Raw genomic sequence first — 27,501 nt, 5'->3', positions numbered from 1 at the left:
TCACTACGCATTTTTAAACTAAAACATCTCTGGAATTTGCTTTACCTTGCCTAGTTAAAAATGCATCGCTCTTTATTTTAAGCTCTATCTGTTATTTGAATGCTTCAACAGAAAGATGCTTTCAAAACCAGTTTAGAAGCATTGGTTTACAAGTTGCCAAAGGGAACTGCTGCACAGGTTTTTCAATAGTAAGGATTGATTCACTACTACTGATACTTCTGAAATCACTAAGTAGGAGATTCTCCACTGATTTTCGACTGAAAAAGTTGAGTTACGAAAAGCTAAAAATAGCCTGAAAAACTTCTAAAGAAAGATAGGGAAGAAAAATATAAGACACCAGACAAAAAGCCAAAATGTTTAAATTGTTTCAGGGATGGAATAAATACCTATAATTTCTTTAGAATATTTATTTTATCTTGAAATAGCAAAATAGTAAATTTATAAAACTGAAGGTGAAAAAAGAGGTGACTAACCTGATCTGGAGAGGGTCTGTGGTTGGAGTGTTGTGGCCTCCCAGGAGATCGATGATGGTGGTGGTGGTGATGGTGGTGGTAGTGGTGATGGTCATCATCGTAGTTATCTGCCATCAATTTCATTCTGTTTTGTGTCTGTTTAAGATGTAAAGTGAGACAATTCTATTACAAGATGGAATATATTACTCTAAAAGTGTTTTAGGAAGATCTCAGCTCTTAGCTCCGTTGTTTTTTGGGGTTTTTTTATAGCTGTAAGGATCTAACAATAGAAGTCCAGACTGCTGGCTCACATAGAAAAGGAGGCAGAAATAGAAAAAGATAACAAAGTATGTGAATACATCTTCTGTCTCAGTTTTCACATGAGTAGAATTGCACAAAGAAGTCAGAGAAGGATATGATCAAGGATGTTGTGTTTGAAGGGTGTCAACAAAGACATTCAGCTTTTCTAAATTCATTATTTTAGAATTTTCCTATTTTTTCTAGTCTATTATTGTGTCCTGCCAATTAACTTGAAAAATCTCACCGAAAGGAATATTAAATGTACTTCAAATATTTACAGTTAGCTACTGCGGCACGTCAACAACAATCATGAATAGTTATGCTAAAAGCTCTATTTTGGCTTAATTATTTTAATTTATAATTAAATTATAATATATATAAAAATATATCACCCTGTTTAGCAGGGTGATAATTTATTTAATTATTACCCTGCTAAACAGTAAGTTAAAAGAATCTGAGAACTAACTGATATAGACACAAGCACTTAAAGAAATGATTACAGAACTTGACGCATGAGTGAATGAAAGTAAGTCTTAGATAGAGATCTTGAAAAAAAAAGATCATCAACACTTTAGCTACTGCCGTGTACAGTTAATAAAGAAGAATTCATTACAGACATATATAATTAATATCATGCAGATGACTGCAGGAAAGACAGCAGTCTTAACACACAATGTCATCTTCAAAAATCTCACCTGAACCCTACAGGAGAAGGGTTGGTTTTGAAGGACCATTATCTACTTTGTGGCAATTCTCTATGGGGACATCATTTAAGTTGGTCAAGCACAAACAAGTCCACTTTGTACTTAGACACTTCTGGTAAATAGTAAAGATAAGAGAGTGAAATCAACTGCAAATAGCCACAGTTTAGTTCTACCCATGCTCCAAGGTAGCACAATTCATGCTAACTCCAATGAATATGCTGGCTAAACACATTACCCCAGGGACTTTGCCCAAAATAATGAGTTCTAAAGGACCAACTTAGATGAATTTAAACACAACTCATTTGTTCAGCTATCTTCCTATATTAACAGGTCTAACTGGCTTCCAATTAGAAGTGCCCATGAGACAGCTGGTGTCCCATAGCAAGTATATGGTAAACTTACTTTCAGGACTACTGTAAATTGATTTTCCCATGAAAACAGTCCTGTATCAAAATCTCTGTTAGGAAAATTTCACTAGCAAGTATATTTTAATAGACCACATAAAAACTCAAAGATTGCTGTTATACTGCCCCATTTTAATGTTTTTGGTTTTTGGGGTTTTTTTTGCAACAGTAGAAAAGAGATTTGGAAAAAAAAATCATATTACACAATATCTGAAGTATAACAAATTCTAATGTGAAGAAAACTATGAACCACAGAGATCACAGGAAATCCTGATGTGCCTTTTCAGCAATTAATTTTTTTTTGAAATGTCACAATGTTTCTCAAGCACTTCACGTGATGTCCATTGGAAGGATCATAGAAAACTATTTTACAGGAGGGCACCTGTACTCAGTTCAAGTAAAAACAAACAAACAAACAAACCAACCAACCTACCCCAAACCCTAAGGCATCCGCAATAACAAGACAGAGGAACAAACACAGATTGGATGTGCACTTGCGTTAGCCACTGTCAGACTCTTTCTGAGCAACTCCTCTGTGTGTCATAGAATAAATGTGACCACAGGTCAAATGGTGGATTCCTTAGAACAGGAATTGCACCGGCACCACGTGCTACCACTTCACAATTTTTAACTCTATTTTCTGCACAGTTGGAACCATTTCATTTTCTCCATCCCAGATAGGAAGACAGAAGCATACACCTGTGTGAATTTCAGCTATGAATTTCTACCAATTTTGCCAAAAGACCAACTCAATCTGAATCAATGTAGTTGGTCTGTTTGTCTTTAGATTCAAAGAGGAAGGTCTCTTGAACGAGAGAGTAGAAAAGATGGAGAATTAATAGACAAATAATAATCCACTTACTGTAAACACTGTAATATCCTGCCTCTTTGGGGAAGCTCCTAACATTTTATTAGTTTATTTTCTTATCAATGAAGAGCCTTAAATTTCCTACCTTTCAACTGTATTCCATAAAAGAATGCAAAAGTTAAACAAGATGATATATGCAATCCTAAAAGTGTCCCCTGTAATGAGGTGTTGGGGATTAGACGTGTCATGGGATAAGAACTGTAAATGAATGATGTCATCTTTCTAATTTGGTGCTGAAATATAAATAAACCACTTCTAATGTTTCTTCCTTTTGGATGCCAGATTGCAGTAAAACGTGCACAAAGAAATGTTAATGCTGTAGTAGTCTTCCTTTAGTGCGCCTGTTTTGGAAGCATAATATATATAGGAAATGTGAAATGAGAATTTCTATTCCATTCAAGTGATCATCAAATCATCCAAACTTTTACATGACTTGTGATTGTCAGTAATTCCTTAAAATGATGTTAAATATTTTGAAAAAAAATTTTTTTTTTTAAAGCTCATTGGTTTTATTTGTTAGCTTTTCATAACGATAACTAATATGACTTTGAAGTTCTGTTTGTCTTCTCTTTAGCCACTGTCAGAGTGCTATACTTCCACACTGAACTGTATTTCCCTGGTATGCTTAGCTTTGTTTTAAGAAGTACAAAACATGGTATGAGTTCAAATTTTTAAAAGCAGGGCCTTTGAGGAGGATGAACAGGACGATTTCCAGAGGAGAAACATAAGTAAAGCCATCCAGAGGAACAATAAAATCCTTTTCAGGTCCTTCTAAACAAAAATCTGTAACACTACTTTTGTTTGCTTCCCATGCTAACTCTTATAATCTTTAGTAGGCTTTGAAACACCAGGTATATTTTTATTTAAGGAAGAAATTAATCAACCACATTGGAAATTATTCAGGACCCCAGGGCTTCCCATGTCTACACTTACATACGAACACACAGAAAGGCATATACCTTTTAGGACACTGGTTTATCAGACAGACAGTAAATTCGCATTGCCTGGGTCATCACGTTATCAACACATTAGGACACTGCTTCACTACTGACTGCGAGGGAAAAACACCACCTACTGACTTGGCAATGCCATCATTTCCTGCAACATCTTCAGCATACTTGGAAAATTCCTATTCAAGAACATCCAAGACCTTTTCTTATATTACTTTAGAAAGCACAACATATTATTTAATATGAATTTCCCACATGATCAGGAAACTCGGTCTTGGTACAATTCATGAAAATTAGAGTGATGATTGTACGTGCATTTAAACTGTGCAACATCTAGTTTGCATCATGTATTACTCTGCACGAGATACTCCATATCTGAAACAGTTATATTATATAGTTCAAAATTTTATTCACTTTTCCTCGCAAAGCTATTATTATTGATATGATTTTCCTGAAAATGGGTTTTCTCAAAATTTACACAGCCACAGCTCTGGCAACAAAATTATCATACCAAGAGTTCTTTTTGAAAATGCCTGGTGAACACTAGGCCCACACCTGAGAAGGAGCAGGTTTTAATTTGGGTTTGTACTAGGAAAGAAAAAAATATTAACTTGTAAAATGCAACAATTAATTAACTGCATCTCCTACAGACCATGTATAGCCTTATTAGTTTTAGCCTAAGCAGTTTCCTCAGATTTTATTCCTTTAAATTTAATGACTACATTCAATAAATACTGCATCCATTTTGAAATAAAGGAATGATAGGGGAATTAAAAGCACCTTAAATCTAGGTGCACAGGTATATTAACCCTTAGGGCTTGAAACAGTTGTCTTTGATCTTTCAATATCATTAGTTGCTAAGCTGTCAAGGTCATGAATGGTATGCGTAACTGAATTTTTAACCCACTTACCAAAGAATTTATGATCTAGCAGTGTAAGAAAACTGGCAGATATTTCTTGTCCTCCTAAAATTCTGTTGAGTTTAAGTAAGGATCTACTGAAGTGAAATGAAAGTCTTTGATTGACTGGTAACAGACTAAATAGCTTAACAGCAATCTGTAACTGTAAAACTATAATATTAAAACTGTCTTTTAAAAAATATTTTAGCAAGGTGGCAATAGGGAAGTATGCTTTGATCTGTCACCTGGATCAAGTTAACAACAAAACTCTCATGAATGAGGTTCAAATGAGGAAAAATAGTAAGATTTGTTGCTCTGGGATATAGGTGTAATACCATTCAATAGCTATTACTTTCCTTTGGATTTTCTTCTCAATCTCTCTTCACTAAATGGAATTTGAAATATTTCTAGAATATTTACTTTCAATAGGATGGGGGGGTTTTCCTGTGTAATGTGGGAGCGAGGCAGATAGAAGACCTACAAGCTATCCTGGAAATATCCTGTGGTCTAATTATTAAAGCATGGAATTTAAAATCTAGCATTGATTCTGTAATGGCCTCTTGTTGTCTTCAATGACAGAGAACCTCTGTTTCTTGTAATCTCACTATTTGAAAATAAGCATGCTAATAAGCATGCTAATATTTCCACAAAGCAATCTGAGATCTTCATGCAGCCGATGTTTAGTTCTATTCTTCCTGATTTTTACTAAGAAATGAATTAATCTGTGCTTTTTTTTTCCTAAGACAATTTTAGAAAACACAAATAAAATCTTTTTTTAACTTTAAAATTCAGAAGGTAAGGATCTAAAATATTGTGTGCTTAAGACTATATAGTTCTGGATATAGACTATCCAGAAGCTGCATAAAATTAGTGGAATTAACCTGGATTTCATGAAAGTATGTGCAACTGCAGTTGGTTTTCCAGCATGAATCCAGTGCTTCAGGCCTGAATTGCATTAGCTGAGGTTTAACAAAATGTTTGCTAATTAAGCCAGCTCTGTACTTACTCACTGCAAATAAAATCAGTTTTCATGTCAGCAAAATATTTTTATACATTCTTTGAATGTATAATCTGAAGTGAAGAATTTCCTATCATTTCTACTGCTGCTCAACACAAAAGTTGCAAACTGCCACAGAATACAATTTATAGCTGATTCGTTATTTGATAAGTTACAGTTAATTAAATATTGGACAACAAATGCTGTACTTGGCCTCAAACATCCTTGAGGTTCACCAAATTACATTAATCACTCACAATCTGTTAAAGGACGAACTGAAGAGTTTGCGAAAACAGCATACATTTGTTAATTAAAAAATACAAAATATTCCACAACGTAGACCGTCATGATTGTGTAACAGAGGAAGACAGTCTTGAAAAGTAGGTACAAAAGACATTTTAGAGGGCAACACAGAAATGCTGTGTTTCTAAGTAATGCTTATGGTGACTTCCAAGACCAAAGAACTCATGACAGGCTACACTGAAAATTAAAATTAAATGCCATGTAAAGCATGTATTTATAGAACTTGATCAAGTTCACCGCCTTTTTCCTTTTCATTTTTTAAACTCTTCAGCAAGTTTCCATTTATTTCACTTCTCTTGTCTGATCATGGTTGTATATTTTCCCGAGATCAAAAATAACAAGTTCAAGTTCCAAACTTGAAGCCTCTAAAAAACATGTTCAACATCACTGCCGTTTAGTTCCACCCTCTTTGAGCATCTCAGGCTTACTGGAGATAACACGCATCCTACATAGGTGATCTGATAATAAGCAAAACAGTGAGCTTAGTTTGCCATCTAGAAAAGAGATTTAAGAGAGATCCCATTGCAAAGTTTCAGTTGAAACTTCTGTTGCTTAAACTTCTTAATATACTTTGAGATTTTTGAGCACTGGTTTACTAATTATGTAGCTGAAACAAAAAAGATAATTCCAAGGCTATCATTGCTAAAAAGCCTACCCTTGAGACTGCTCTCCATTCTTTTTAACAGTAGCACGCTTCTTGAATAAACATGATTTAATATGAGAAATCACTAAAATATATCCACCAACTACGGTTTTGACACAAGGACTCATGTAATTGTTCCACAAGCTGAAGGATCTGTTAATTGGCCATTGCTTTGAAGGACCTTTTGCCAATACTAGAACTGCATGGAAGAAGTGCCCTTCAATTTGCGTAAGTGTTCCAGAGCCTGTATTACTTTATGCTAATTATTCAGGCCACTTGTAACAGCATAGTACTAGCAACATAATGCTAATTATTTCCAGAATAAATGGTACTCTTATCTTCAATTATTAGAAATATATGATAATATTCAATTCAGGCTTTTTTGTTGCTTATGCAGTGAGTTTTTAGACACCAGAAAATTCTAATAGAAAAAAACCCTTAAGTTAAGAAGACTATAAGTTTGCAAGCACTCATCAGTAACCAAAAGATAACAAAAACATTACAGTATGGTTACTAAGTAGGAACTCAGATTCTAAACAACTATCATAATCATAACCGTATGGGTGTTAGAATGCATCACTATGGGGTAGATTTGTTTTACAGAGTGCTTTAATTATGCATTTTCTTTTTATAACATCCCTGTAATGTAATCTATTCTTATATTCTTGCGCTTAACTATATTTTAACATGGGTTTCACTGCTTTGTTTCCCATCTCCATTGAAGAACACAATTAATTTTTTCCCCTGTTAAAATTCCAAATGGGCTAATAAGCATTTTTTCCTTTTCCTGTTATAGTGTACAACTTGTCTTGGAAAGTGTGAGAGACAGGATGCATGCAGGCTAAAAGCGTGCATGATAGCTTATTGTAAAAAAGTTTGGCTACTCCTCATTTAACTCTTTTTATTTTTTACCTCATTAATGATACGACTGTTGCATATGAAGAACAGAGTAAAGTTTTTATGCTAAGAAAGCATATATTTTTTTCTTTTTCCCATCTATATCTAGTTATATATTAAACTTAATTCATGTGATGTTTTACATGAAAATCTTACAATTCTTATCATTTGTGACACGCATGTAATTGGAACACTTGTTCTTCAGGCCCTGTCTGCCCTCCCCAGTTTCACAGGACAGAGAATAGGGACTAAGAAACAGTACAGAGTAGATTCCGAGTTTTCATGAAATCCAACCTTCCTCCCAGGTGAAATACAAGAGCAATTGCTGGTCAAATTAGATGCTTTGACTGCTGTGCAGAAATGGAAAACAGCTTCCAATGCAGATCATTTAGTGTTGAACATGAGCATAGAAATTTTGCATGTATTTCAGTTCTTTTTAAATTAGAGTACTGTTTAACTGATATTAACAACCATTACACCTGCTGCTTTGCAAGAATACAAAATGTTACTGACTTATTCTGAAAGAAGTCAGAACTCATAGTAAGTCTCCCTCTTCACGAGCTGAATGATAATAGTCTCACAAACACCAGCTGGGATATTAGACACTTGGCAGACCGAGACAGGCAGCAGTTCCAAGTGCCAAGCAGACACTTATCTAAAGTACTAAGGCCAAATTTCAACTTTCCTGACACTCGTGATTGAACAAAGTTATGTTGATTTGAACACGGTCCATCTGACGTTTTAGTTGCGGTCTCTGCATTCAGAGTTTGTGTTTTTGAAGTCTTTTTAAGTTCTGTGAATTAAAAGTATGGCTTGAAGCGCAGGAAATATCTTGTAATAATACAGCATACTCAGTAATATATAGGCTAAAGTCATGCTAAAAGTATTTGTCTGAGTCCTACTACTAAACTTGGTAATTGCATAGAAGTATGCAAGAACATAGACACAAAGAAGTGGGTTAAAAAGCATAATTAAAGCTCTGAAACAGTAGCTGCCTGAGGACATCTCAGGCCAGGTCCTACTAAATGCAGACAAGCAACATAAGGCAAGGTTTGCTGTTTTTTTCCTTTTTTTTAATGACAGGAAATAACCTATTAAAAAGATAGCTCCCCATAATAATTATTTAAAACCAGACATGAATCAGAAACTTCAGTAGCTAAGCAAGACCTTCGAAACTGCAAATCTTCCGTTAGTAGCACTGATTGTCTTTCAGTGTCTTTAACGTCTGAATAGTACGTTTCAGCTGTAATTTTTGCAATTTCATTACCAAGCCCAGCTCTCTCATTTGTATCACACACAAAATATAGCCTAAATTGAAATTACCATGTCTTCCATTGTATGCAATAAAAATTGATAAATAAAACAGATTTCAACACATGGATGGTATATTGGAATATGGATCAAAATGGAGAGAACTTCATAACACTGTCTTGATATGCTTTATAGAGACACCTTACCTATAACTAATTCTTGTTTGATGCTAGATTGTAGAAATGATGTTTTATCCACCATCACAGAAGCAGAAAAAGTTGACACCCAATTTTTACAATATTTTTCAAATAACGGGCTACTTTGCACTGTACTTGAGACCAAGTGTTAAACTATATTTAGCTTTATTACCACAGGGTACTTTGTAGTAGAACTTAAGGGCTTGTTTCAAAAATGTCTCATGAAGAAAAAAAAAAAAACCACAAAACTTTTTGGCTTGGAAGTTCACTCATTTATATACGGGAGACATTTCACTATCTGAGACACTTAATACCCAATTTTCACCTATCGAACAAGCCAGATGAAAAATTTAAAAAGTTCTGGTGTTAATATATACATTATTCTATATCTGCATACTCTACTTTTTCCATTTCAGACTTTGAGGCTCAGTGGAGTTAAAGCGTTTGTCTGAACAAAGTGCGTTATGACGCAGAACATTTCTTCTGAAGTAACTAATTTGATCAGGCAAAGGCTATTAGCTACACACACACATTCTCTTTCTTACCTTGTGCCATATGGAGCCTGCTGCATTAAGCTATAGGGAGAAGTGGCACTCTGCTGTTTCACCCCTACACATTTGTCCGCATTGTGTTTATAGCTAAGCTGCTTGTACTTGGCAAATTTGAGAATTACAGATTCGGATTGAAAAATACAGATTCACAATCCAGATTACAAATGAAGAGAATAAAAAACAACATTAAGACATGCAGAAATATTGGCTTAGGATATTTCTAAGAAACAGAAAATTATAAACTACAAGGATTTTTAAGATAGTAAATAAGTTCAAGGCTGTTGAGTGCGTGGGCTGCTTGTATTGATGTAAATGGGATCTGAACAGACACATTTAAAATCAGCCATTTTGCTATGGTGCCTGAGAATTTTTAAGGAAAAAATAACCAAACTGATTTTCCTCATATGAGAGTTCAATATATGAAGTTATTAGAACACCTATTCTTGCCTGCCCAAAACAAAACAAAAAGCTTGCGTAGCATAACTGTAACAAAAATAAAACTCCTAAAACGTGAGGTTCTCAGACTACTCCTTTGTTCAAAGTTAGGTGCTTAAAGCTTGAGCAAGACCAATATTATGAGAGACAGTAAAAAGTGTAAATAGAAGAGGAAAAGAAATAGCACAATGGTCAAATATGCCTGCAGTACCCATGCGAATGGCTTCATAACATGGATTCTGTTTACTCTGCAGTAACATTTAGACTCAATAGTACAATAACTCTCTCTGAGGCAGATCTGTGTATGTCATAGTAACAATAATAATAATGATGTAGTATGCTGTGCTCCTGTAATATTGTCACCTGTAAAATTCAAGAAAACCAGACAACATCAGAAACAGAAGCAATATTGATTAGGAACCAACACAAGACCAGGACAGTGCTACTGGTCACAAGGTCTACGGATGATAATGTCTACAGACACCACAAGAAAGCATAGCAAGACTTTTTTGTTCCCACACTTGTTAAACGTTAGAGGGCTTAAATGCAATTAATTAACGCACAGTGGTGCAGAGGAATGTTTTGGGCTGCCAGAATAATCACAATCACAACAATTTCTAATCCTATTCTTTTTCTTATGAAGTAATATAAACACTTTCAATATCATAAAATACACAATACAGGTGAATTAATCTAACAGAGAAAATGTAACTTGTGGTATTTTGTTATTCTTGAATGCTTGAAGTCACCACCATAATATCACATTATTACTATTTCTGCTGTACTTAACTAGAACAGTATATGTAATGCAATACACTGCCTTCAGTTCCATTTTACTCCTTTGCTTCTGAGAGAGTTCTTCTAAATATTTGGATGTTAATTAGTAAGAAATTCTTCTATGTATTGCATGCAGGAGAAAATATTGCTAGTGGTTAATTTACTGAGAAACTGTGGTTACACAAATTTCTAAAATTCCTTGATTGCTTCTCACCCTTTTTGTTTCATTAGCAATATGTTCATGTGATGAAATATAGAGCGGTGAACTAATAGACTAGAGAAGACTGCCAAACACCAGCTTTGCCTCTGGCCAGAGTATTCTGTACACCTGCAGTCTTGAAAACACTGGAAAGGATTCTAATTTCATGTTTTGAGAAGAAAAATAAAATGCTCTCAAGGAGTTAGAAGACCTTGCATTTTGGCCAACTCCACTTACATTTTTGGCTCTATATCCCAAAAGTGAAAAGAGGCAACTGGGAAATTTTCTCACAGTATCCAAGTTCAGAATGAATCAGTAACACAGCAGTGTCTTCTGCTCTTACCAGAATCTCTTGAGATGTTCTAAAAATGGACTTTGAGCTAATTATTTCATGAAGGATTGCATCACTATACAAATTTCTCTAAAAATAGCTGTCTCAGAATTCTCAAAAGGAATCTTGGCCAGGGTGATTATAAATATTATGTAATCACTCAGCCAAGCCCTCGTGGTGATCTTGTTTAACACTGTATTTCTGAAAGGTTTTTTAAGCCTATTACAAAGTTCTATGGCTCTCAAAATACAGCATTTAGTGTATGAATCAAAACAATTCCCGTGGTTCTGTTTTGCTGGGACTGCATTCCCCTTTATTTATGCTTCCCATTTATTTAAACCACTAAACAATAAATATTTCACTGACAGGTTGCAGCTGCTAAATTGTATTCAAATCACTATAATTAAATATGCTCGTTTCTTATGGGAAGGTGTTTGCAACACAGAGGTCAGTATTATTACTACTAATTTTACAGGTGGATACACTGTGACACAAATAATTTTCACAGGTTATAATGTGAAAAAAAACCTGTAAAAGCAAGCCAGCTCTTGAGACAAAACCAATGTTTCTTCCAGCTCAGAAATAACAGGAGTTTTACTTAAACTCACACAGTCACAATCCATAAAAAAACTGCTCAACTCATTCAAATAAATATTTTCATCTTTAATATACGTACATCTGCAGCTTCATATTTAAAATAAATCACATATGTTCTTATTCCCTTACAACAGCAGTATATTTCATTTCTTTAAGATGCTTCTTTTTCTTTTTCAGTGTGAAGAATTGTGACAAATTACTTTAAAATCAACGTCTTGGTAGTTTACATTCTGTCTGACATTCCCAAAGGCCAGAAAAATTGGAGAAAGGAATTAAACTGCATATTTGGTGCTAAGAGCATTATTTAACTCATGAACTATTTAAAAGGAGAAAAAAACACTAAAAATCACAACTGGTACTTTTTCAAACTTTCTTTTTTGAACACGTCCTATTTCTGGTTTAATTCCATTTTAGTTTAGGTTACTAATGGGACGTCCTTTGGCAGTCTGCAGGCATTGTTGAGCAATGGAAATCAGGACATTTGTCATTGTAGAAAACATTGACATTTTACGACTGAAAAAAAGAATTGATTAATTAAAAGAAAAGGATGCAGGTGTCTTTTGAGTTGGGGTGTGTGGGTGTGTGTGTGTGTGTGTGTGTGTGTGTGCGTGCCTTTGGGAAGTAAATACTTTGCCTCCAAGCTGAGTAATAACTGACTTCACTGTTGTAAGACAAACCACATTAAAAATAAAAGACATAAAATAACATCAAGTTTATGACATGGATACGCTAAGACAAATCTTCATGCCTAAGCAGACATTACACTGTATTTGTTTTATCTTTGCCAGAATGGTGCCTTTTTAGACAATAGCCTGCTACTGCTAGATATTGAAAAGCTCTAGGTACTTTTCTTCCTCTCATGGAATTTTTCATGCTCACTGCTTGTGGCACAATGTTAACATTCTTCTGAAGCAACCCTAAGGAAGCTTATGGAAAGCCAAAAAGCTTCAAGTTGAAATACAACCTACACCAGGATGCTTCAGGAGTCTACCAGAGAGATTAGAGAAGTTTTTCACAGTATGAGTCTGTGGTAAAAGCAGCACTACATTTGCATTTAGCCAACTCTCAGTGCAAGTCTGCGATACATTACAGCGCAATGATAGAATCTGTTTTTCTGGCCTTAATCCAATAACAATAAAATTCTATGAGTAACCTCAATGCTTTGGGTTACTCCACTGAGTTTAATAGAATTGACCTCCTGAACCTTTAAGACATCTACTACATACTGTGCCCTATCTCTTTAAATACGAAGCAGCCTTTTGATGCCTACAATGACCTCACATGGTGGGAGCCACCACAGCTCTTGTACAGAATTCTAAGTAGCAGTAGACGAATTTGCAAACATTTTGATGTTCCAACTAGGTAAGCTTTTGACTCCATTTCCCGCAGCATTCTGGAGAAACTGTCACAACAACCCCATGCAGCACTACAGGCTTGGGGAAGAGAGGCTGGAAAGCTGCCTTGTGGAAAAGGAGCTGGAGGTATCGGTCAACAGCCAGCTGAATATGAGCCACCAGTGTGCCCAGGTGGCCAAAAGGCCAGCAGGATCCTGGCTTGTTTCAGGAATAGTGTGGCCAGCAGGACTAGGGAAGTGATCGCCCCCTTGTACTTAGCACTGATGAGGCCCCACCTCGAGTGCTGTGTTCAGTTTTGGGTCCCTCACGACAACAAAGACATTGAGGTGCTGGAGCGTGTCCAAAGAAGGGCAACGAAGCTGGTGAAGGGTCTAGAGCACAAGTCTTATGAGGAGCGGCTGAGGGAACTGGGGTTGTTTAGCCTGGAGAAAAGAAGGCTGAGGGGAGACCTTATCACTCTCTACCACTACCTGAAAGAAGGTTGTAGTGAGGTTGGTGTCAGTCTCTTCTCCCAAGTAGCAGGTGATAGGATAAGAGGAAATGGCCCCCAGTTGCACCAGGGGAGGTTTAGATTGGATATTAGGAAAAATTTCTTCACTGAAAGGGTTGTCAAGCATTGGAACAGGCTGCCCAGGGAAGTGGTTGAGTCACCGTCCCTGCAGGTATTTAAAAGACGTACAGATGCAGTGCTGAGGGACATGGTTTTGTGATAACTTGGCAGTGCCAGGTTAACAGTTGGACTTGATGATCTTAAAGCTCTTCCAACCAAAACAATTCTACGATTCTATAAATGTTATGAAGTATATCCATTAAAACTCCACAACTCCATCTATGATTCTATGATTCTAACTCCTTCCCTTAAATGGAGACCCTCACTGGCCTCATCAGAGTTAGGTGAAAAAGCAGTAGTTGGCCCTCTCCTGCACACAGAAATATTAAGGAGGAGTATTCACATTTTTTTTGGGGAAAAAAAAAATTCTGACTCTAGGAAACTTACTTTCATCAACAAGATTTTCCAGAGGAAGACAGTGACGCTTCAAAGAGGATATTCCTGGGCATTTCATGGCTACAATCAGAAATCTTGGTCTCTGATGAATTCACATACATACTTCTCCTTCTCTCTCTCTCAAGAAACAGTTGTAGCTCTCTCAGAAAAAAGCCCTTTGTATTTACTTGTTCACATCAGCAGAGGACTTTCCAAGCTACAGCAATCCTTCCTCAGACACTGAAGCCACCACCTCAACAGCAAAAGCAAAGCACCATCCTAGGCTTGGAGCATAACCTTGAGCTTTTTAAGGTACTATCCCTTGCAATAATCCATAGTACAACATGATTTGAAATGGCTAGAAATATGGAATTGGAGTTTATCAACTACATGACAAAGTCTACAATGCAACTGAAAGAGACAGCAGCAGAAAGAGAGACTCAGAGAGTTTCTGAGACAGAAACTCCCTAAACTGCAAACAAAAGCAAAAAGCAAATCAAACTGTCAGATATATGATGATGCAGCATGACGGTTGATGTTTCACAACAGCTTATTTAGGTCAAAGTGATTCACCTGTCTACAAAGATCACAAAATAAAACCTGCTTGAAATAATATTTTCTATTTCAAATGGTAAAGTTCATCCTCACTGAAGGCTAATTTCAAATTATTGCTTCTTTACTGAAATGACAAGTCTTTCAAAAACAAGATGTTCTTAGAAGACATGGAGGACATAAAGAGAGCAGATGCAATTAGAAGCTCAATTGCAGCATCACCCCATGAACTCTGCAGCATAATGCGGAAAATATAACAAGATTGTCTAAGAAACTCTAGGACATTGCTTCTACATGAGCTTTGCACGCTTCTACAACAGTACATGTAAGATTTCCAGGCAAGGTGAAATTATGTTCAAGCAAATTTCTAACTTCACTTAGCACTCTAAAATAATTACAAACTATTTCCCAATAGCTTGGCTACATAATTCAAGACATAATTCATATTAAGTGCTGCTTTACACTGCAACTTCTGTTTTGCAGGTCTAACACACTGGTGAAATAAAAGTCTGGTTCTGAAGAGAACGTTTCTCAGCAAAATTTGGAGAACATTAGAAGTAGCACAGGAATTATAAAAGGAAGACAGAAACATAAGTGGAGTAAACCAACTTCCTTCTGAAACACAGTAGAAAATACTTTTACATTTAATGAAGAAACCTTCTAAAACTGATGCACGTTTAATAATAGCAATTTTGTAGCAACACAGAACAGTTACAACAGTATTTTTTACATTCAGGAGATTATTTCAGGAGATGCATTATTTGATGTGCGAATCAAGAATGGGACTTCCTCTAGGATATAAATATATCAGAATAAATGTCTGAATTGCAGATGCTGAAGGAGAAAGGAGTTGCTTGTCGGCAACACATTTACTCTTATCAGCTGATGCCTCTTTGTGGAACAGGGAAAGCCTACTCTCACTGATGCTCTGCTACTAAGATTTTCAGCCACCGTGCTTCATGTGCAGCCTAGCTTTCCCATCAGTAACTGAAAAACAGAGAACCTTTGTAAGGAGCAACACGAAAAGGAGCAACATACAAAGAAAGCCCCTGGATTCTTTACAGTCTGCATTTCTCATCCCTTGCCCTGCTGTCTTGATAAGTTCTCAGCCTCCTGTAGCCATGAACAGAAGGCTTCCTGCTTGATAGGTAGATACATCAAAAATAAATTCGCTATTGTGGAGGCACATGAAGGGAATACAGATTTTTATCATTGCCCATATTGTTATTTTGCCTCTCAAAGCAAAAATTCTTCCCACAGTATAGAACAGGAGTGGATTTGGGGGCCTAGTGTTTAACATTATCTAGTGAGTCATCTTCTAATATTTATAAATATCTCTCTGATCATGATCACATTAGGCTGGGGAAGTTGGGCTTTTTTTTTACTTCTTTCTTTCAGCAGTGTAACAGCTGTGTAAATGGGGGATGGGACAAATAAGGCCATAAGAAAAAAATTGATGTTATAGTTCATCATTCACTGAAGTTCTCGTGAGTCAGAAATAGATCAGGAGATGTCATCTCTCAAAGAAACTGAGGAGCAGGGTTGATATATCACACAGTGGGGAATCCATCACTTCCCCCCACCCCAGCCCAGCACAATCATAGCATGGAAGAGTAGCACTAACGAGCCTTTGTGTTGAATGCACATGTGAAAGCTTTGGGGGTTGACAGTGGTTCTCCCCAAAGGGATTAAAGAAGTATGAATGATCTCTACAACCTCTATTATCAGATAATTCTTAAGTGTAATAAAGTGGTGACCTAGTTAAACCACATTCCTGTTCCTGGTGTCTCTTTTTTCTGTGGTGTCTGAGATAACAGGGAGATTATTTTGGCATCAATTTAATCTAGTTAAATAGCTTTACTGAAGATCTTTATCACTATAAATAACGGAGGTATTTGAAGTATTTGGTTACAAATCTAACTGAAGTTATCCAAAACAATGCCTCTCTAGCTATCCTCTTCGGCTGTTCCTTCACTCTGTCTGAAGAAAGTTATGAATGTTTTGAACACTTTTCAGCCATAGCTTAAAGGTACAAAACCAACAACAACAACCCAAACCAACAAAACCAAACCAAAACAAAACAATAAAAAAACCCACAGTTTGCCCAAGACTCTGATGAACATTTTCAAAATATCCATAACAGGTATCATGGAACATGGCAAAGCAGTGTATTCATTTACTCTTCAGTCACGAAAGAGAAAGGTGAAAAAAGAAGATAGCTAAAAGATATCCACCTTCTCTTTTCCAAAGCAAACCAAAACAAAAATCCCTAAAATTATTTGACTGTAACATCGTCCGCTCTGATGCAGCATGGTAGGATGAAATACTAAAAAGCATAAAGCATGTTTGCCTATCTAGCATATAAAATCTGTGTGAAACGTCTCCTGGCCAGCTGACTGACCTGAGACATGAGTGCATCATGGCTGGAACACAGGTACTTGGCTGGAATGTCTGTAATGAAATCAGCATCACGAATGGATGGTAAGTTCATGCTCAGGGGCTGTCTCCTATTTTTATAGATCTGTGGGAAAAAGCTATACGGATTAGATGCATGAGGTCAGAGCTATTGGGAATTTAGCATAGCAGCAAGGGTTCTCCTTAACTTTCTGTAACTGAGTGCACAAGTTCTACAGTATGTAAGGCATGATTCAGAATAAAGAATCACAGCATTGACTATGCAGTATGTCCTAAACATTATTAACATGGCATGTAAAGTGGCACACTGCCTGACAGCAGAGTGGTTACGTTGACAGGCTGAGACCAGAGTGATTTTGACAATGGTATTCTCCTCCTCCTCAAGCAACAATCACAGAATTCAGTAATGTCACACAAAGGAAAACATCAGCTACAACACCTTCAGACATGGTCTGAAAACATCTTTCTCATCTTTTTCACCTATTCTGAAAGAGGAAAGGTGTTTAACAACATACAGGACACAGCACAGGTCTTAAGTACCTAGGTTATCTGAACAACCTTTGTCCTCTTGCCTACAGTACCTCTTCTGGCTACGATTATTGCCTTTCAAAAATCGGGGGAGTAGCCACTGCACAGTATGCAGAGTTTTAAACATTTTAATTAGACAGACAAGAGACCTATGTACTGTGTCTGGTACACGTGCACTGTGTCTAGTGTGATTATTTTCCTCATTAATGAAGCAGAATGTAAATTAAACTTCCCTGTGATAAAATCTATTTCTAGGGTTTGTAACTACATGTGTTTTTATTAAAACCTCAAATGGCTTACAGTGTTGAAGACAGGTTGATTTTTAGTGATTTGAGAATTTATTTTAAGGATAATCACGATTTCCAGATAACCCCTCAAGAAAGCCTGGAACCTTCTGAAAACACAATTATTTTACAACAGATAAGCAAATAACTGAACAGAAGAAGGTTAGAAAGAGTCAACAGAACGGATAGATCTTGCTTTACAGCAAAGAGCATCTGCTCTCCTCTGTCACACATAATGAAGAAGGTTGGGAGCTACATGAGGAGGGAAAACAGAAAGTGTATTGGCTGCATACAATGTGAGCCAAGCAAACGTGCAGCTAAATACTTAGCAACAACAGAGAAGCAATAAACACTTACATTGAAGACCTCCTACCTTTCGTAACTGCTGTCACATGTCAAACTTGGCTTGAAGACTTTCAATATGAGATTAGAGTAAAATAGAACAACTAATGCCAATTTTCTGTTGCCATGAAAGTATGAAAATGAATGTCTCCCCACCTGCTGTTTTAACTGATGTACTAATCTGTCCTTCTCTCGTTTAAGGGCCATTACTTCCTCTTGAGTCTTCTTTTTCTTTGAAGCCGACAGTTCAAGCAAGGCAATATTTGCATCTTTTTCACTAATTGCAGCAAGCAAAGCTTCCTGTCTGATAAAATAAAATAAAAATTGTTATATTGTCATTAAAACAGAGCATATACGACTGTATCTACTACATGAGATGTTTCTTTTAACCACTAGAACAATCGACTACCTTCTGAACACTCTTTAAATAGCAAACATTGTCAAGTCTAATCAAGTAATGAAATAAACTGATTAGCCAAGAAAGTCCTCTTTATAGATTTTTCATTATTTAACTATTTCATAAAACATTTTTCTCAGTCTATTTTACTACACTATGATAACTAGCAATATTTCTGTGAAGTGTCTTGCTTTTAAAATCTTTGGTATTTATATTTTTTAATTCACTTTTCTGAATCCCAGAATATCTTACATAAATCTGTTGTGAATTATTCATATCATACAAATTGAATAAGAAAAAGAAAAGTGATACAGATAAAACATATTTTTATATTATCCTCTTAATTTGGCACCCTAGAGAACTCAGTACAGCAATCTCTGGACATATTCCTCACATTTACTTAAATGTTTTCCTATGGATTTTTTATTATTCATTGTGTCACCACAAAACTATAATTCTAGAAGTAAAATATAACATCTAGAAAAGAAGTTCCTTGATTTAATTTTTCATGAGGAATCTTTTGCTTTGGAATCTTGACCCCTCAATCTCCATAAAGCAAACAGAAACTTACAGCACTCAGACACATATAGAATTACATAGAAGCTAGCAAGGTCACATCGTAAATAGTTTGTGAGGACGTATGACAAAAGTAACTTTTACAACATGCAGTTGGAAGCACAGATCTTGCAGTATCTTATTATTTCTTATCCTCTAAAATGTTCACGTTGGCAAGGCCGTAATCTGTCCCTTTTTTTCCTAAATAAAAGTAATATATTAATCTTCTTCAATGCATTCAATGACAGACTATGACTTATCAGCCAAGAAAAAGCATATAATACCTAATAGCTCTTAGAACAAAATATGTTATGGCCTATGCCTTTTTTCCAGAACTATATAAGATCAATCATTAAAAAATAAACATGGATAAATGAGTCACAAATTAACCTTAGGCTCCAACTGCTAATAAATGTAAGAATATGGCTCATGAACTTCATACAGTCAAGGTGAGCTAGAAGTGTGGAATTCTCATAGTCCTTTGCTTGCCAGCAAAAATGTCAAGAAAGCTATTTCACTTTTATTTCGAAATTCCTAATGTATTAATGTAAATATTTATAGGACAATATTTCTGATGGAGTCAAAGAAAAACAACCCATTTATTTTATTCTCAAAGTTATGAGACATGGATCAATTTTAGATAAACAGTTGCATTTTATTCATACACTTAAATAGTCTCATTTATTATTCTGTCTTCTTCATTCTAACCACAGTTAAATGATGTTTAAAAGAGGATGGCATAAGTCATCAACAGTCTTAATTTAGATGAAAGCTATTATTTTAAATAACAGGTATTAAAGATAAAAAATGTATCTAAGGGTCAATTTATCGTTATGGATATAGGTATATTGTTTTCTAAAAACCTCATAATAGCACATAAAACTGGCTACGTAGTAATTTGTAAAAGTCAGTGTTATCATGTGTTGTGCTCAAATATAATATCAATTCCATAACATTTTCATTAAAATCTTAACTTTTTAATGCACTGAAGTAGAAGAAAGCCAATTTGCTACTGTATTCAACAATTCCTCTCACCTTGCAGAAAGCAGAGAATTTATGCACTAAATCAAATCTAAATATGCCCTCTTTTGAGCACCTGGATCAAACAGAAAGAAAAATGTAACACAATTCCAGTTTTTCTTCACAGTACCTTTTACATACAAGTCTGTACTTTTGTGTTTTAGAAAGGTGTCCTAACCCTAGAAGATGGGTTTTTTTCCAGAGGTGATAACACAGCCTTTCTGACAGAAAGTGTCAGCAACAGGAATTCTGTGACTTTAAAGCCAAAGAAACAGCAAATTGCATTATTACATAAAATACTCTTCTAAATTAAATAAGATATGGTTAGTTCCTCTACAGTTATCCGATAGCAGACTGTATTAAAATTACAAAGAAAGGTTAGTGAGAAGTTTTGACAATATTCCAGTGGTTTGCATCAAGGAACATTTTCCAATTTTTAACTTGCATCAAGCAATGAAAGAGGTTTCACAATCTTGCTCTGGTTTTCAGGATATGTAGGACAAAGATCTGGCCTGTCTGCAATTAATGCCTAATCTTTAATTCATGGCATTCATTACTGTAAAGTAGGTACCTCTGGTAAACAGCAAAATATAAATCTATTTATATCATAATTATCAGTCTAAAGATATTTAATATCTGAAGATAAACATTGACATAACTATCACAAACCCAACACACAATGAAAATTCAGTAAAGAAATGTACATCTCAGAAATTCCAAGGTTTTTAAATATATTTAGATGAATTCATAAGTTATGTAAGTTAACTCCATCCCAGACTGACTCAATACAATATGTCTGCTCATCTAATAGCAAATTTCATGGTAAATACTTGCCATTTACCAGGTTTCTAATGATATATAATGTTATTTAATTATATGTAACGCATATTACAGCCATAAAAAGCAACAAACAGAAGAGAAGTTGTAAATTGTCTTGAAAACTACATGAAGCTATACTGCAATTTTACTTCTCCAAAGTTGAGATTATTTCACTGCCTCAAAATTGGCAGCGAAAACACAAACCTGACTTCTGAGTAAGAAGAGTCAGAACTACTGAATTATTCGGTATCATTTCAACATCTGATAATGGGATTCACTCATATCCATCTTTTTTGTACTGCCAGCCAAAATTATCACACGTTCTTGTGGTCATAACTGTTCAACTGCACAACACTCTCTAGCCCTACTTTAAAGTAGCAGATGAGATAAAACCTTCCACGGGCGAGAGGAGCCAGTTAACAGCCTTTGAGAAATCTGCGCTCTGGATTCTGCATCCCAAAACCCACGAGATTTTGCAGACCCTAGCATGCTTTTTCTCAGCTGATGGCGTTGAGGGATTATGAAAGCCAACCAGAAGTTATTAGAATGTCTTTGCAAGGGAAAGCTAATAAAATCTATTTTCTCTATTGCCTTGGGGCTCACAGGGTAATTCCATTCAGTACATCACTTCTCCTATCTTGGGAAAATACTTCAGAAAATACATAACCAAACACTTAATTCCACGAAATAATGATTCATACCAAACACTTCCAGGAAATAACGGTTCATAGTCATGTGAAATAGCTGCTGTCATATGATTCCATAAGTGCTCCACTGAGGCGCTCTAAGATTTGAATCAAACCCACAGTACCTACACAAGTTTGAATTTGCTCCCCAAAATTATTGTCAATATATTTTTTAATCCTTATCTTTATAGTAAATGTAAGGGGAGTTGGGACGCCTTAAACCTACAAAAGTTGAGAAACGACTGCACAAGAATACAAGGATGGGGATTTCTACCAAAGTCCTTCCACAGCAATGCAGAATGACGAATACATCTGCACAGAAGGGCAGCTGAATGCAAACTCACACCACCAGTACTCTTGAAGCCGCCTGAATGTGAGTCAGCTTCAGCTCAGAAGTTGTAAAGCCTCATTTATCTAAAAGACAAGGTGTTTTAGCTTGGGCATAGTGCCACACAACATGCTGATGGCTTCCAGACTGGAACTGGCTCACACGCAGCCTGCTCAGAGTTTGGGCAGAGCAAGCTTGCATCTGTCTGCACCTGTCTGCACAGACATACTCCTGGAGTATGTCGACATATTATCTGTGGCTATTATCGTGGATAATCTGAACAGTAATAACCTCAAATTTATAATCCAGTGGCATTTAACCAGGCATCCGGGTTAACAAGAGTTCAGCAGAGTGGGACTGCATATTCTACCAAATGATACATGTTGGTTGCTTACATCTTTGGTAATTAACTACTTCAATACAGAGGGAAGACAGAGAGACCCAACAGTTTTTATTATTATTTTACAAAGTACAAAATAAAGATGCAGGTTGTGACAGGGCATCTAAAGAAACCGAAGTGGCCAACCTTACTTCTGCATGGCCTAGCGTACTAGCAGAGTTACGGTTCCTCCACCGAGTCTCTGGGACACAGAGGCTGAAAAATACCTTGCTTGTGCTGGTGAGGCATCGCAAGGGAAGAGACCCAAATGTTTATGAAGCAGCCTGTGAGGACAGACCCAGAGCTCTGCGTTATCATATCCCATTTACAACATATCATACACAGGTTTACTCATGTCTGTGAAAGGTGCTGTGCTACCCTGTCAACATACTTCAGGTTTCCTATGGAAGAACCAAATCTGATGAACAGAGCCGATTTATTTTAGCTACCTGCTAAAATAAATTTATTTTAGCTACCTGCTAAAATACCAGTGACCTTGCTAAACAATTTGTATCACCACTTTTGCAGGAAACATTTGAAATGAGATTACCTGACCACTAGGAACAAGGCTAAGATGCCAGCAAAACAGCTGACCATAATGACCTTCTCACTTACAAACATGAAGTAAATTTCACTCAAAAACGTAACCAGGTGGCAAGGTCTTCATCTAAATCTCTCAAGTGAGTAATATACCTCTACTTTGCTGCTAGAAACTGAAACTCATCAGGCGTTTCTGTGAAAGGATTTCTGAAAATCAAAACCTGAACTGGCACCAAGAACAACATACAGTCTGATATACTCTCCAGCTAACATGCTTAAGAGTGTAAGTATAATTTATAATTCCTAATTATCTACTGTGTCAGGAAAAAAAATGACTATCCAAATACAGTTCTATAGAGATGTTATCACTATTTGCAGCCAAAATGTCTCCTTATTGTTTAATAAATGATGGTAATAAAATACATTTTAAAATAATTTATTTGAGCACTGAATTAAATGACATTCTTTAACAGTAATATTTATAAAGAGTAATCCTTTTTGCTATTAGTAGTTTTTCCTCTCTTTTTTTGGCAAACTAATCTGTTATACAAACAACAGGGTAGTACTTTTAACACCAAGAAAAATCACTCTAAATGTATACAGTAAAATTACATAAAGTCTCATATTAATAAAATACATGTTAAATCTAACAGGATTTGCTCCCCATTGGTAATTATTCTGTACATTTTCCTTTGACATACATAAAGTAATTCCTAGGATTACCAATCCATATATCCTCCACGATAATATCACTGCTCATTACAAGGAGGAGAGGGAGGGAGAACTTTTCCCTGGAAAATCAAAATTCATGAAACGAAACTTCTCCCCTGGCGAAGCCTGACTGCATTCTACTCCACAGCAACCTATGACCTCACGCCAGTCTCCTCATCACAAAGACACTGAATATAACAGTCTCTTGATAAGCACACTTGCAGCTGCGAGATCAGGGCAGTGATGCCAGTAAGAAGTACCAAGAAACTTGCACAAATATCTTAGTATATTTAATGTCACTTCATACAAAAATACAAAAGAAGAGACAAAAGGAATAGTCCCCTCCTAATGGGCAGCCATTAATTTATTTACACAAATGGTATTCCATCCAAAACTACTCAGGATTACACTCTCTCTAATGTTTTCATTAACTACATGTATGATGGACTAGAAAATCTACTTATTACATTTCAATGAGACTTGAAACTGTGAGGATCTTCAAGTGCCATGAAGACAGAAATAAAAATGTCTTGAGAAACCAAAGACACCGTCTAGAAAACTAAGGAGGAATCCCATATTAATGATCTGTTGTGAATAACGCAAACATCATACTGTGAAGTATAAACAGAAATAGATTGTGAGCCAGAAGAGATTCTTTTGATCTACATGACTTCAGGAAGATCTTAGCTGAAATACTGAACCCCGTAAGGATATGATTCTCCATGAAAAATGTGGAGACTGTTCAGGGGAGAGCAACAAAAGCAGTCAGAGAAATCACTGACAAGAAAACATTGGAAAAAACTACAATAAATAGTCTATGAGTAGGAACATGATAATGAGAACATAAAATGCTACAGCAGAGTGAAATAGAACATTTTTTCCATATCCATGGCACACAGAACAAGAAGTAATGTGCATAAATTGCAGGAGAATAAGTTGTGGATTTTTCTCCTAATATCTAGCCAAGGTCTAATGAGAATGGCAGATAAGTATGAGTAGCAATTGAGTACTGGAAGAAATTGCTGGGGAAAGATGGTAACCACCAGTGGAAGTCCCTCTGAACAATTTAAGCAAGTGTCTGTTAGAAATGACCTGAGTATAGTTGATCTTGCCCCGAGACATGACCTTACCAGCAACCCAATTATTCAATGATTCAATGTTTTAAAGCTGATTTACTCTGTGTCTCATTCAAGACAGTAGTCCTTGGAATTAATGTCATGTTTGATCTGCTTACATCATATGCTTACTAGCCTTCCTATGACTGAAAGGAAAGACCTTTTACATTTAAGTTTCTATATCTATAGCAAGAAAGAATAATACAAAGCTTGAGAATGATCAAGTTTCTGTGAAAATTTCCATGACAGCAATTACTGATAAGAATGACACTGTTCTGCATGCACCACTCCTCAGTGATAGGGAAATATGGAGATACCTTTCCTTGGAGGATCTATCAACTATTAATCTGGTAATAGACATGGCTTTTAGACAAACAAAAAGTATAAAAACATATAAATCTTTTAGTAAAGTCACTGGAAGTAGTGTTAAAGAACAATTTGAATTAATGAAAAATACTATACATAGGATTAGTGAAAGCAGATGATACCAAAGCAACTCAATTTTAAATGTAACCTAACACCTGAAAAATGCAATCTTATAGATCTCTAACAATACAGACATAGAGCATGCGTTTGTGAAAGTGTCTGTCTTGGAGTGAAAAAAAATTACTTAATAAGAAAAGGAAGCCTTAGCATACTAGAAGGGGAGATAAGATAATGCAAGAAGAAATAAATCCATGAAAGACTGTTGAATGCCAAACTGAAAAAGTATATTGTATACAGTATTTTATCAAAGTGCAGCCTAAACAAATGTCAAATGGAATAATTTCTTTAACAAATATGGGCAACAACTGAGAAAAAAAGGGTTGTTCACTAGCATATATTTAGTCAAGATTAACTATGGATAAAAAAATGTACTAAGAACAGATTTAATAACCCTAAACTGTCATTCAGCTTGTAGGAGGTATTCAAGATACAGCTAATAAAACACAAAAAATGGTTCTAACCACCCACAAAAAAATCTCAGTAGTATAAAGCACTGAAGGATGACCACGAAGATAAATGCTTTCTTTTGAGAGCTGCCTTGCAGTTAACCTTCTTAAAGAGTCTCCCAGAAACCTCTAATCATAATACATTGCATTGCCACTTATCACAGTCAATTTAGAAGTGAACTCTGTAAACACTCCTGCTTTACTCCCCACCTCTGTTAGTCTAAGAATAATTTTCTGAGCTTTAATAAAAGAACACATGACAACTTTTTGGGAGGTGGGGTGAGTTCCTAGAAACAGTCCAATTGCAATCTAACAGAATTCCAAGGTTAAGATTTATAGAAACAAGATCTTCTAACGAGAATTTTTACTGCCTTTACTACTTAAGCTGTTCTCCACAAAATACAGAAATACAACTTTAAAAGTCACCATTAAAGTTAAAACAAGTCAGAAATGTTTGAACTAATGATATGCAGTAGAGTACTCAGCTGGTTTCTCACATGCTAATCGCACTGAAGGAGAAAAAAACCAGCTCAATCAACTTTTTCTCTTTAATTACTGTTTTCTTTCCCTCATGACCCCCAGTATTCAACCTTAAGTTCAGTAGGAGGTGACTAGAGATAGACGGTGATGAGAGATCCTGTTTGAAACAGCTTCTCTCTGTCACTCCTAAAGCAAATAAATGGTTTGTTAAAACATGCTGTTAATCCATTATGGATGTGCATGCATCTTAGAAAATAAACTTCAGAATATTATTGGTATTTTAAAGCTTTTTCTTTAAAAATAAGACATACTGGTCACAAGCATGTAATTTCAAATCTGTATATTCAACAACGTAAGCATTTAGTCTAAGCTATTTGTGTGACACAGTCATGTAAATTCAGTCACTATTGATTTTAAACGATTATCCTAAAATTGTATGTCTGAGGCCGACAGAAAAATTGTCTCTCCAATTACATGACTAAATATGCTTTGCATATTTATAGCTTACTTCTTCTAAATGAACAATTATTTTGCACTGTTTTCAAAGAACTATCCCTTTTGAAACACTTTCAGAAGAAAATGCAGCATGAAACAGCATTTCAGGTTGGCCTTGTGCCTTTTAAGCAAGCACAGAGAACTACTGATGCTCCACAGCCCGAACACACCAAGCACAACAAACACACACTGCTCCATTAACTATGGGACAGAAAAACAGGGACCCCCCTCTTGCACACCCCAGTCCACCAGTCCAACCCACCAAGCACTCTTCTGAGTAGCAAACCCTGAATTTACCATCTGATCAAGACTTCTGCTGGAAGCAGGTGAGAGGAGGAGATATCACAGTTTACACTGTGTGAGAGACAACAGTCTGTATATGACACCTGTATTGGATGTATATTTTCATTAGGCTAGACTCAAGGAGAAACAGGAAGAAGCAGCTGTCCCTAATTTGAAATTTCAGAGGAAATTGAAAGGAGGAAAAGAGAGGACCTGATTCTGAACAATCACAGAGGAGTTTTTTGAAAAAGCAGCTTTCTTATCCATTTCTCCTTTTCCTCCAGTTTACAGCCCCAGAGCCACAGTTCAGTGCTTCTTCCCTATGTTTCATTATTCCCGTAACCACACCACTCCTTACATCCCCCAGTAACAGTAACTGTATGGTTTTTAGATATGCAATTTTAATTTTTTTTATTTTTTTTTTTCCTTAACAGCAATTTGGAATGTGCCTATAGGTCTTTTGTTAAGCAAACAAAAATCATCTAGTATAAAGGTACAAGTTCAGGAGAAATTTTAAAAGGCAAAGAAGGAACTTCTTTGGGCCTA

At 35.9% G+C, this 27,501-nt stretch overlaps 1 protein-coding gene across 1 annotated transcript in view; it reads right to left on the bottom strand.

Annotated features, from left to right (window-relative positions):
- Positions 1-227: 227 nt before the first annotated feature.
- Positions 228-27,501, bottom strand: part of ERC2 (ELKS/RAB6-interacting/CAST family member 2) — a 366,168-nt gene continuing 338,894 nt past the window's right edge. The window contains exons 15-17 of the mRNA XM_009880932.1: positions 18,373-18,520; positions 474-608; positions 228-257 (exon numbers count right to left, since the gene is read on the bottom strand). Of these exons, the coding sequence (XP_009879234.1) occupies positions 228-257; positions 474-608; positions 18,373-18,520 (313 nt within the window). The remainder of the gene's footprint in view (positions 258-473; positions 609-18,372; positions 18,521-27,501) is intronic.

The sequence above is a fragment of the Charadrius vociferus genome, unplaced genomic scaffold (genome assembly GCF_000708025.1).
Source record: "Charadrius vociferus isolate BGI_N301 unplaced genomic scaffold, ASM70802v2 scaffold63, whole genome shotgun sequence".
NCBI lineage: Eukaryota > Metazoa > Chordata > Aves > Charadriiformes > Charadriidae > Charadrius > Charadrius vociferus.
The sequence above is the reverse complement of the archived record's forward strand: the minus strand, read 5'-3'. Positions and strand labels throughout refer to the sequence as shown.